This window comes from Ruditapes philippinarum, unplaced genomic scaffold (genome assembly GCF_026571515.1).
Source record: "Ruditapes philippinarum isolate M1 unplaced genomic scaffold, ASM2657151v2 ctg5455_1_1_1_1, whole genome shotgun sequence".
Lineage (NCBI taxonomy): Eukaryota > Metazoa > Mollusca > Bivalvia > Venerida > Veneridae > Ruditapes > Ruditapes philippinarum.
Genome location: NW_026866065.1, coordinates 59,495 through 72,849, shown reverse-complemented (window position 1 = coordinate 72,849; position 13,355 = coordinate 59,495). Strand labels below are relative to the sequence as shown.

At 33.5% G+C, this 13,355-nt stretch overlaps 1 protein-coding gene across 1 annotated transcript in view; it reads right to left on the bottom strand.

Moving 5' to 3' along the window:
• LOC132731145 (sodium- and chloride-dependent taurine transporter-like) overlaps window positions 1–13,355 on the bottom strand; it is a 39,153-nt gene that overhangs the window by 2,059 nt on the left and 23,739 nt on the right. The window contains exons 7-14 of the mRNA XM_060717270.1: window positions 12,741–12,875; window positions 12,150–12,253; window positions 11,835–11,959; window positions 10,815–10,927; window positions 6,393–6,533; window positions 1,674–1,776; window positions 870–970; window positions 48–218 (exon numbers count right to left, since the gene is read on the bottom strand). Of these exons, the coding sequence (XP_060573253.1) occupies window positions 48–218; window positions 870–970; window positions 1,674–1,776; window positions 6,393–6,533; window positions 10,815–10,927; window positions 11,835–11,959; window positions 12,150–12,253; window positions 12,741–12,875 (993 nt within the window). The remainder of the gene's footprint in view (window positions 1–47; window positions 219–869; window positions 971–1,673; window positions 1,777–6,392; window positions 6,534–10,814; window positions 10,928–11,834; window positions 11,960–12,149; window positions 12,254–12,740; window positions 12,876–13,355) is intronic.

Genomic DNA, 13,355 nt, shown 5'->3' with positions numbered 1-13,355 from the left:
GCGATCAGAAAATACAAAATTAAACAAACAAATATCAGAATATGTACCTCTCTTAGCGTTCCTTTTGCCTTAAACATCTTGAAAAGGAAAACAATGGGGATGCACAGCATAGAAACAAGTGCTACACATATACCAAGCGCATGCGCTTCATCCGGGTACTCATACACGTTGTTGTATTTCAGGGGAGTAAAATCTACCAGCATGAAGAGAAAAACTCCCTGAAATGAATAAAAATCATAAATAATACAAAACACTACTACATGTACTAATTAATGTAGCCTTTGCTAGGTTTGATTATCTTACTCACGAGGTTCTCTGTAAATAAATAGTTTCAAAAACGAAATAGACATGTATAATTGAAATATAAAGGGAGATAAACGTTTTTAAATTTTGATAATAATGCAGTCTCAGGCAAAACAAATGTAAAAACCTAAGATAGCTTCTTAAGGACGAGTGGACTACAACAGTGTGCTTAAAGCCAGATATAAACTAAGATAGGTCACAGCCTATTAGCAGAATAGTACATATATTGACATCGTAAATCTAATCGTGAGAAAAAATTCTTATCTTATATAAAAACTGGTTGTGATTTAACCTTTTCAGTATATCGTTTAACGGACATGATTTCATATATTTATCAGCTGAAAAATGGTCATGAAATAAAGATAATGAAATTAAATTAAACGTTTCTCAGTTGCATGAAATATAGCTATATTACTAATGACTTATTAATGAAAAGATTCATTAATTGAAAAAAACTTATTCCTCAAGATATCATAATTATGAGCTATTTTTCAAAAGAAGAAAAAATTAGGACCTCTTTATTACTTATTCATTCATATTTGTCCTATTTATTTGCTCAAACTTACGAGAGATAAGCCTGGTAGGAGATATTTCCAACATATAACAAACCAGATAGAAACTCTTTGTCCCGTCATAAGTTCTATAACATCTGCAAACTTTTCTGCCCCTAAAATAAAAACAAGAGTAAGTCACGGTGTTACAGCTCGTCTGTAAAGGGCAACAACAAATTATGACAAAAGTTTTAAAGTCGCTGTCAGAATTATGCCCCTTGTCCAACAGTTGCACTCTGTTATGATAAGCAAATATTCCAAGTTTTATGTCGATAATTTTTATATGTTCATACAAATGGCTTCATTTAAGCGTTTGCACGACAACGACGGCACAGCGATCATAATTGTTCGACTTATTCTTAGAAAAATCTAATCAAGTTATCATTGTAAATTAAAGTAGTCATTGTTTATATTCTTACCAGTTACTAAGTTTCGTTTTCTTTATCAAAATAATTTGTCTTAACATTTTTATATTTAGTTATAAATATGATTTAGTCTAGTTTAAACATATTTATTCCCAGAAGTAAACATATATATTAACATTCACGCAATCAACAAATTTGTTACATAATGGAAAAGGATGAGAATAAAACATATGAATTCATTGCCCGTTACTACTTGGGTTCGGATCCCGCCAGGAAATTCTGGTTCTTTCATGTTAATGAGCTAATTTACGGAAGGACGGTGATTCTACTCCATGTAGACTTTATGTGTAAGATTGCAGATTTTGCCCCTCATTCCTACTATAAAAGTTTACTAGACACGGAAAGTGTCGAAATATTCCGAATTTTCAAGACCGTGAGTTTGATTATATCATACCGAACACCCATCCGATGACAACAGCTTCAAACATACACACCCAGAGTAAAACAAGACCGCTTGCACTATAGTAGTCGAACAACTGAAATATGTACATTCCACCCTGAAATAGTAAAATTAAAAAGTTCAAACCACTCGAAATATCACTCGAACAAATGAAAAACAAACATTCCATTCTGAAACAGTAAGCCTATAAAGGTTTACATTTTCAGATCACTCGAAGAACTAAAACAGAAATGAGTATATTATTATTCTCAAGCAACTAAAAATGCATACCACCTGTAAAAGCAAGATACAATCGACCCGAACAACATACATACGTACATTTCAGCCCTAAAATAGTAAGGCGTAATCTGATGTTCAAGTCACGTGAAAACCTGAAATATGTAGAGGCGGTCCTGAAAGATCATTTGATTATTGATGGATAACGTAGTGTACCGGCCTGAAATAGAATGTGTAATAGAAAGTTAAGATCACTCGAACAAATAAAGTCTGATTTTGTACAATTTTCTGCATAGAATATCATGAAATATAAAACAAACATTTTATGTATCGTGGTATGTTAACTAACATTGGTTTTATTTAGGAGTGCGAACAAAATGTTAAGTTGGATTCTTGTTATGTTACATGGCGATTCATATTTTTATGGAAAAAAAACACTCTGTTTAATGTAAAATGTATTAAACTGTAGGATATGAATATTATTTTGTTAAACTATTAAAAAGATTTAATTTCACTTTATTCAAATATCTTTCATTCCATTAGCTAAGAAAAATGTTCAAAATGTTTTATGTTAAAGGCCCATTATGCCTAAGAAATGCTATCATCTTTATTCCCCAAAATCTTTTTGGTATAATGTTACAATGTCCAAAGCAAATACTCAATTGCCGCATAGATGAACCCCATCTTTTACTTCTTTTGCTCTGTGTGAAATAGATATAATCATAGTGAAAAGGTATTTTGTATGGTAGTCAAAATACTATTTTTTTTTACAATTTGCTACCGTTACCACATATTACTGCACATTCAGCGCTATTTTCTTCAGTTGTTAAACATTTAATATGCTCTAAATCAATTATTAAGATATAAATAAACACATGTTTGACATTTCAAAAAATAACAAATGCGGATTTCTGAGACATATTGTGCCCTTATATCTAAAACATAAACATCTCTTTCTTTCGGGTAATGGACAAAAAGTATCAAACTAAAATAAAATTCCCATATTAAGTCTACCCATTGGCTGAAGAAATTATTACAAAATAGACCTCACTATTAGAAATGACATAAAATATGTAAATAATATTTTCTTTTCCTTAGCAGTCAATTTAAACATATCACTTAAAAGCAAAACTGTTTTCATCTTGAATGCAATATTTCCGGATTACCAGAAATCTTGCTTTATCCTTGCTCAAGCCAGTTTGAGATTCTTTTTCCATGCATATTTTATCCAATAAAAAATCATTCAATAACCACCGTGTATATCCAGTATCGCAGGAATGTGCAAATAACGCAGGAATTGTGCAAAAGTAACGCAGAATTGTGCAGTTTAGTGACTAAAACGAGCACCGCGATAAGTAAATGGTCCAATATTTGTTATTGTACGCCGAATTGGAATAAATGAGTTTGTGAATACGGTTGCTGAGACATTATACTTTAAACCACATCAAAAATATTTCCATGAAAATGTTTATTGTTCTTGATCATTCGTAAAAGGCCGGCCTGACTAGCGTATTGATGACGATTTTTAGTTTCGTTGATATCTTTAAATACAATAATGTACGTATTGCTTTATGGTTTTTCATATTACTAATATAACACGAGTAGATTGGAAAATGTCTCAGGTACACCGAATATGAACAAGGTTAGTGGGGTGTACTGAAAGGTCTTGTCCCAAGGGTTGTTGTGGCCAAGTATAAAGACAATACACCAAGAAATAAAAAAGTTATGATCCAGGTACAAGTTTGCGGACGGCAACGCCGCCGCGACTATAACAATACCTCTACTTTTGTTTCCAAAAAAAAAAGTCGAGCTAAAAATCATAAAGTAATGCGTACGTTATTGTATTTAATGATATCAACGAAAGGACTTCCGTTAATGGAAGTTTAGGCGTCATTTACCCCTTGGTTTTGGATTGTGACTTCCAAAATCTAGTACTTTTTCTTCTTTACCTATATAATGTGACTTCCAAAATAAGAGATTGTGCAGTCTCTGACTTCCACATTTTGGAACTTAATGGAAGCCCTCCCCAGATAAAACGTAATTGAGACCATTTTTACGAGGTAACGCCTAATTCGTGAATGAAGCAACGGCGGTTATCTCATTAAAAGTAGCTAAATCCTATTTTACCAGCTTCCTTCATATTGTTATACGACACTTATATGTTGATAAATGTCTTAGGTATACATAATATGAAAATTCATAGTTTTAAATGTGTTAAATGTACATATCTATTTGACGAAACAAGAAAGACACCTTCAAAACGGTAATCCTGTTGTCTTTCTCACGAATTATTTAAAAAAGTAAACATATTCCAAATAAAAAATGTAATGCTGGTTAAAGTATAATGTTGCAGCTGCCGTATGCGCTAATTTACTTCTTAAACTTTGATTTAGAATAAAATATTGTGGTTCGTTTACTTAATGTATTATTCGTTTAGTCAATAGCGTTGCACAGGTTCGGGGTTACTTTTCCGTTAATTGCACATTCCTGTGTTACTAGATATGGGTGATAACGATAAATAATTCTTTCGATCAGCATTTTTCCCAATAGTGCTGTTTGACTTTACAGTAACATTCATAACGGCGTCAGCATGATGTTATTCACCGCATGCATCAAATCTTACACCAACCCCACCCAGAAGTTTAAGATGACATTTTTAAGCACCAGTGTAAAATGCAGTTTAGTATGAACGAAAATTTTGATTACATCATCAAATCCACATTTCTAGATTAAATGCAATATTGTTAACAAACTTATTGCCATCAGTACAGATAAGAGAATAATTTACCACTTTTCCGAGCTAAAGACAATATTACTTCAATTTGCATTTTATTACAATCTCTTCTGGCTAGAGACAATATTGTGTACAACTTTAATGCCATCTTTACAGATAAAAGAATAATATTCACATCTTAATTACTATCTTTCCTGACTAAAGTCAATATTATTTATATCCTATTTACCATCATTCCGGGCTAGAGACAACACTACTTACATCCCCTAATTGTATCATAGTTTGGGGACCTTTCTGTTGAAAAAGTGTCAGAGTTAAATCGTATACATATACATGCACAGTGCGGTAACTAGAGTGCAGGTATCAGTTACCCGCACTCCAGATAATGCCCGTTGATTGGTTCATTTTTGCTGGGGTTTACATATTGTGACGGCAGAGAAAGGGAAAGGGGCAGAAATATCATATTCAAATGCTCGTTCATTGGTTATTTTTTTCTGGGGTTTCATATTATGACAACAGGGAACTTGCTGTCATGTTTGACTATGATACAAAAGAGAAAGAACACCAAAACACTCGGCAATCTGATTAATACTCGAGGGCTACGCCCCCTCGTACAAATCAGATAGCCTCGTGTTTCGGTGCTCTTTCTATTACTTGTATCATAGTTTGGGGACCTTTCTGTTGAAAAAGTGTCAGAGTTAAATCGTATACATATACATGCACAGTGCGGTAACTGGAGTGCAGGTATCAGTTACCCGCACTCCAGATAAAGCCCGTTGATTGGTTCATTATTGCTGGGGTTTACTTATTGTGACGGCAGAGAAAGGGAAAGGGGCAGAAATATCATATTCAAATGCTTGTTCATTGGTTCATTTTTTCTGGGGTTTCGTATTATGACAACAGGGAACGTGCTGCCATGTTTGACTATGATACAAAAGAAAAAGAACACCAAAACACTCGGCAATCTGATTTATACTCGGGGGCTACGCCCCCTCGTACAAATCAGATAGCCTCGTGTTTCGGTGCTCTTTCTATTACTTACCATCTTTCCAGGTTAGACGAAATATTATTTACATCCTAATTACCATCTTTCCAGGCTAGACGAAATATTATTTACATTCTTATTGTATCATAGTTTGGAGACCTTTCTGTTGAAAATGTGTCAGGGTTAAATCGTATACATATACATGCACAGTGCGTTAACTGGAGTGCGGGTATTAGTTACCCGCACTCCAGAACATGCCCATTGATTGGCTCATTTTTGCTGGGGTTTACATATTGTGACGGCAGAGAAAGGGAAAGCGACAGAAATGTCATATTCAGATGTTCGTTCATTGGTTCATTTTTGCCGGGGTTTCATATTGTGACAACAGGGAACGTGCTTTTATGTTTGACTATGATACAAAAGAGAAAGAACACCAAAACACTCGGTAATCTGATTAATACTCGGGGGCTAGGCCCCCTCGTACAAATCAGATAGCCTCGTGTTTCGGTGCTCTTTCTATTACTTAACATATATCCAGGCTAAAGACAATATGATACATTCTATTTACCATCTTTCCAGGCTAAGACAATATTTTTACATCATTTTTACCATCTTTCTGTTCTGGGCTACAGAAAATATCATTAGACCATTATTGCTATCTTTCTATCCATAAGGCAATATTATAACCATTTTTCAGGATAACCGACAATATAGTTATCATTTATGTTGCTATATTTCGAAATAAATTACAAGAAAAAAGAGAATTAATACGACATACCTCTGTTACCATACAAAGACCAATCAAAAATGATACGAAACAGTATACGGCAGACACAAACATCCTCTTGTAATTGGAACCGTACAACAGGTGTGGAAACATGTCATATACCGGGGTAAGAAATCCTTCGGCACCCACAAACTGAAAAGAAAAGATACTCAATCTTAATATAACTTGAAATACATGAAACAAGTGAGTGCAAAAAGTGCATGCTATGTTCCTGCATAATGAGCGAAATAGTTTTTTCTGTACTAAATGTGAAAAAACTCTTGTGTTGTAAGTGACAAGTATTCAGAATTTGGCAAAAAAGACAGAAATGTAAGTCATAGCATGAATCAGACATTGCAGAAGTTTGTTGGCATCAGGGATTATATTCAAGCTTAAAGCTATGGAGGGCGTTCGTTGCCAAAATTCCAGACATGTAAAGTGTTCCTTTTTAAAATGACTTTTGAAAATGCAAACTTGTATGCCTACCATTTTTTATTGTACCCGTGCATAGCACATGATATGTCTCTTAATTCAATCTTTTAATTGAAGGTTCCCGCCTTTATATAACAAGTTTACATATAGATCGTAACAACTGACCTAACATCTAAAACGACAACAAATTTACAAGTTCGTATCTTCCATTGCATGCAATACATATGCATGTTTGCACACTTATAGATATGAAATATACAAATGAAATGTAAATCTTAAATACAGAAAATAGAGTTTAAGAAAACGTGTTACCAGTTGTAGAACTACAAGAGTACTTTAACACAGTAACATGTTTAAAATGACAAAAGTAGATTCACAAAGTTAAACGATTTTAAGTCAAGCATAACGCCCCGCCCCTCTCGGAGTATTTACGAACTTTATTGCGGACAGGTATAAAACGGCGCCTCTCCCATATTTCTAAATAAAACCGAAGGACAACATACCGCATTTTTCATAACATATATTTGTTTCATTTGTTACAAAAGTTTTGTCACTAGCAACATCACTTGAAAATTGCTGGTTTTACCATTTATGATGAAGATAACTTATGCATAAACTTATTATTTAACATCGTGTTTTCCTGAGAAACATCGGCGATTTGGAAATTTTTAGGGCAAACAATGACCAACTTCAAGGGAGTAAATATATTGATAATCTAAAGACCATCCAATATTTTTATTGGTATCATTGAAAAATGTATTGGCACAAATTTCATTTTCAACAAAAACTATTTGCAAAAATAGGATTTTAAGGCGGCCACCGAGATTTCCTTTCCGAAATCATGAAAATACTTATCCGTAGCACATATGTACAATCTTTAATATGGTATTTTCAGTATAAATAAAAACATTTTGCACTTGTTCATTATCCCTCATGTACAGACTCAATCAAACCGAGTCTGCATTTCTTATGTAATTTTGTTGTGATTTATGCTTCCGAGGGATCACTTTGTTTCAAGATTTTTATACTTCACAACAGCAGGTGTCAAGTGCCGTGTAGCAGCTGTAAAAAGTTGCCCCGTACTCCACTTCAGTGGTGTTATATTTTTCAGGTCCTTCGGGATCATTGATGCCAGCGCTATTAAGTGTTGAGAATTGAGTACCGCTCAAGTCGGTGCTAGGGGGCGTGAGGGAAGTTGCACTTGTTCATTTTCCCTCATGTACAGACTCAATAAAACCGAGTCTGCAATTCCTTTGAATTCCTAATCAGTTACAAGTTATTTATCATTTAGTGAATAACCTGTCCGTGCTCTGTCTTTGCCCTGTCCTGTTTTTGTTTGGAGTCCGCCTGGGCTCCTTGCCACTGGTTCTTGTTGCTGGGTCATATGGGGGTTGCGTTCATTGAACGCCGCCTTTCCTTGTTAATCTTGTTTATCATATTTTATGTAATTTTGTTGTGATTAATGCTTCCGAGGGATCACTTTGTTTCAAGATTTTTAATATACTTGTCCAAAGCTTATGGTCTTAACTTTCATTCAATATTCATTTTCTTTTTTGAATAAAGTATCTAAAGGAAGCGACGTCTTGCCAAATATATGTGTGTGGTTTTAAGAGAGAAAAAATAAACAACGATAAGTTCGAAACAAAATTTTAAATACGTAATTAGTTTTCATTTTTAAGGCATCACTAGAAAGTCCATGAAGGATTCTTTTACTTGAGTCTAAATTTATCAAAATTGACCAAGAAAAAAAAGTAAGTAGGGGGCGCCATGTTTCTCTTACTGAATTTCAGAGTGTGTTTTGTTTTCTTACTTGGGGACCATATGCCGTTTTTCATGGAATGGCACTTACGTGTCACATTGAAGGTTCCATGATAATCACCATATTGACACATATGCGGAAGTTTCAAAATTGTACCAGTTCATATTAAATGTTGAATTTTGCTTGAGACGGTGCTAAGGGGCGTGGACGGTAACTTGCACTTTCCATTACCGTCCATGAACAGGCTCAATCAAACCGAGCCTGCAACATTCTCAATTTTGTCGTTTTGAGTGTTCTTTAGGGATTCTTATTTTCTCTATTTTACAGAAAGTAACATGATAAACTTTAAAACGAAAAAATTAATTCATTTTGATTTAATTCAGTTTTATTTTTAGGCATTATATAATTATATATTATAAATCGTATGAAGCACACTTTAATTTCAATCCAAAATTATCAAAATTGATTACAAAATAAAAAAGTTTGGAGGGAACGCCGTGTTTTTCTTACTAATTCGAGAGTGTTATTTTCAGAGGAAAAAATGATCAATTTTGAAACAAAAATTTCAATACATCTATTTAATTTATTTTTATTTTTGAGGCACTCATACAAAACTTATGGAGTAATCTTTCATTTGATACAAAAAAATATTTGACTTTTTATAGAAATAAAAAAAAAGTTAGAATGGACGCCGTGTTTTCCTTCACATTATTGAGAAATAGGAGAGAGGCGACGGGTATTATACCTGTCCGTACATTTCGTAATAGAAGATCGTAAGTACTCAGAGAGGGGCGGGGCGTCATGCATGACTTAAAATCGTTTAACTTTGTAAATCTACTTTTGTCATTTTAAACGTGTTACTGTGTAAACGTACTACTGTTGTAGTTCTACGACTGGAAACACGTTTTATTAAATTCTATTTTCTGTATTCGAGTGTTACATTTCATTTGTATTTTTCAGGTACAGATAGATGCAAACATGCTTATGTATTATATGCAATGGAATATACGAACTGGTAAATTTGTTGTTGTTCTCCATGTTATGTCAGTTGTTGAGATTAACATGTAAACTTGTTATTTAAAAGCGGGTGCCTTCAATTAAAAGATTGGATTAAGAGGCATATCATTTGTTGTGCAGGAATACATTAAAAAATGCTAGACATACACGTTCGCATTTTCAAAAGTAGTTTTCAAAAGGAACACATTACATGACTGGAATTTTGGCATCGATCGCCCTCCATATAAAGCAGCATGCCTCCAGATATATGAGTATTTTCATGAACATTTTTAAAATGTATTACAAAACGTAAAAGAGTGTCAAGTGAACAAAGAAAGTAATTTACACAATGCATCTATGGAAAATATCAAATAAAGGCCAGAATATACAAAAATAACCCTTAATGCGTTAGTCACACAGTAGAAATCTGGCCCCGTGTTCACAAAGATTTAAGGATCAGGATCAAGATCAGGATCAAATTGAAAAACTCTAATATTCTTCATTTTTTATCCTCATAGATTAAATATCTAATATTAATTTGATAAAACTGGACTTGAAAAAGCAAATCAATGAAATTTAAGAATAAATTTATTGTAATTTTTACAAGTATATACGGTCATTTTACAGTTGATCCAAATATTGATCCTGATCTTAAAATTGATCCTTATTTTGTTCCAAACATTTTTGTATTTGTTTTGTTATTTGTTAATTTTATCCCAAAATGGTTTGATCTCTTTTCAAATCAGCAAAGTTTTACATTTTGAATATTTACTAACTAATTCTAGCAAAACACAATGAATTTTAGTAACATAAAACAATGAAAATAAAATCAGGCTCACTTGATCCTGATTGTGAACACGGGGCATGGTGTTAATACTGCTAAATCATGTAAAATCAGTCATTAAATGCATATAACATGTAAATTATTTCTAGAGTTGCGAATATTTCCACTAATCTTAAAATCGTAGTACATTTTTCTCAAGGTTAATTTTTTGAAATATTTTGGCGCACATGGAGGCATGCAGCTTTAGATAGTTACTGTCAAATCACTTACACATTTCAAACGAAACAAAAAAACATTGAATATTTCTGGTATTTAGGTAACGTTTTTTCAAGACAGAACATTTAATTGACTTTGCTACTTATTGTCAGACAAGCCTATGATTGACGTGAACGTATTTTCAAGATTTCACAAGTAAGGGAAATAACTCGACTATTTCAGTAGGCGAAGAGTTTAGTCCTCTTACCTGACTGTCAATGCCTACAAATAGAATCATCAGAAAGAACATGACTGCCCACACCGGTGACGCTGGCATCTGGGTTACAGCTTTCGGATAAGTTATAAACACCAAACCGGGACCTGAAATTAAAAAAAATGTAAAAATGAGTAAAACAAATAAATCATGTATTTATTATTTTATATAAGAAATATCTATTAAGGCCTGTGAGTCTTAATAAAAGTTGTAATATTTCGTTTGCGTATGATAAATTAATCATGGTAATAATCATGGTCTTTGTTATCCTCCTAAACAAAAAACACGTATCAGATAAACTGTGTGATTTGTAATCTTTTCACCATACTTCCTAAACCAAAGCAAAGTGTGTAAAATATCTTATTTTTTTATTTATTTTTTTTTTACTTTACAATAGTTTCATCTTTTGTTGGCAAACTTTCATTGCGCTCGAGCATTTGTGTCTATCTGTATAAATAGTTCAAACTGGGTAAAGATAAGATATAGCGTGCACAGTTTACTGCGTGTCAAATATATGAGGATTTACATTCCTGTCCATTTTCAAGCAAATGATTTTGGAGTTTGAAAATTATTGTTTGTTTATTGTTGTTTATGAAGTGGATTGAGGGTGATGTTGTTTCTTCACAGTTAGAGGTGTGGTGATGTTTTATTCACTGATGAAGATGTGGTAATGTTTATCTTCACTGATGAAGATGTGGTGATGTTTATCTTCACTGATGAAGATGTGGTGATGTTTATCGTCACTGATGAGGATGTGGTGATGTCATGCTTCATTGATGAGGATGTGGTGATGTGTTTCTTTACTGATAGGAATGTGGTGATTTATTATTCTTTGACGGGGTGTGGTAATGTTTTTATTCTTTGACGGGGTGTTGTAATGTTTTATTCTTTGACAGGGTGTGGTAATGTTTTTATTCTTTGACGGGGTGTGGTAATGTTTTTATTCTTTGGCGGGGTGTGGTAATGTTTTTCTTCACTAATTAGTCTGAGGGAGGAATCAACAGTCAACAATACCTGATTGAGCAACTTCCGCCACTGTAACATTCTGTTCATTGGCCATGAAGCCGAGGACCGAGAACACAGCCACGCCCCCGTACAGGCTAGTCATACTGTTGATACTGCATATAATGAAGCATTGCCTGAAAGTTGGGAAAAGGTATAACTTTGCAATGATATAAAGCGTTCAGATGAAATTCTTGAGAATATGATAATGTCAAGGTCAAGATACACTGTCCGTTATCTGCGGAATTACCATTAATGTGGTTGGAACTTCGAGAAGAAAAAAACAGCTTTTATTTACGTTATTTGAAAATAAATAAGTGCACCTACTTGTAGATATTGTTGTTAAACTTGTTATAACTTCCGAGTGTAATCATAGCACCAATAGCAACAGCATACGAGAAAAATATCTGCGTTCCACCATCCACCCACACCTGTCAAATTATTGTATGTTATATGTTTCAGTTATTTACAATTGATTGGTTATAAAATAAGTACAGACGTAAGCAAAATGTACAGTGTACGTGTTCTATATTTAAACAGATTTAATATATAGCATTTTAACACTGTGAAAGAAAAGTTTACACATTTAAAGTAATGACGTGTTTGACTGGGAATAATGATTTATACACTGGTACAAGTTGCCTCCCTTTCTTTGGCTATCGGCAGTAGGAGTTGGTTGGGAACAATTTCCTACTTTTGGCATCAAAATTCACTGAATGGGTCAATACTTGAGATCTTTAAAAGATAAAGTCTCACAACTCTGGCTTCTAATTCTAAATTTCCTCTAAGGACATGACTGTTGACATTCCAGAGGGCAACACGCCACACTCGTTGTGATGGAATCGGATATACTTTTAAGAACCAAATTAGGCGTCATTTATAAAGATATTATTAGATACTTTTAGACTTTGTACATACCTGCGGATCGCCGAGTCTGGAAAAGTCCGGTTTTAGGTAGAACTTTAGTCCCTCCCCTGCACCCTCCAAAGTCACGCCCCTCAAGAGTAGAATTGTGAGAATGACATAAGGAAATATCGCAGTGAAGTAAACAATCTATAATCATATACATGAGAATGTCGCATTGATGTTGAAGATAATTATACTATGCTTAAATTTGATGTTAGAAAATATTGAAAACTGCTACACAGTATCTTTGTTAATATAAAATAAACATCACACAAAGTAGACATGTTATGTTAAAAATTCTACACACTATAGGTGGTCACAATATGAATATATAGTGTCATTAAAAACTGGCATTTTTTTAAAGAAAGAACTGACTTTGCTTGTCCGATAATGGTGAAGGCAGCTTCCTAAACATAGTTTGTTCATTCGACAATTTCAGTATGAATTTCATGGATTTCAGTAAATTTCTGCGATTAGGATATTTAACTCAAGAATGAGCATAGTATATATTTAACTAATGATAAATGGGGGTTATAGCAATGTATTGAACAAATCATTATTGAGAATATGTCACTTATAAGTTCACTGACATTAAAGTTTACGAAGGAATATAACATTGAAGTTAAC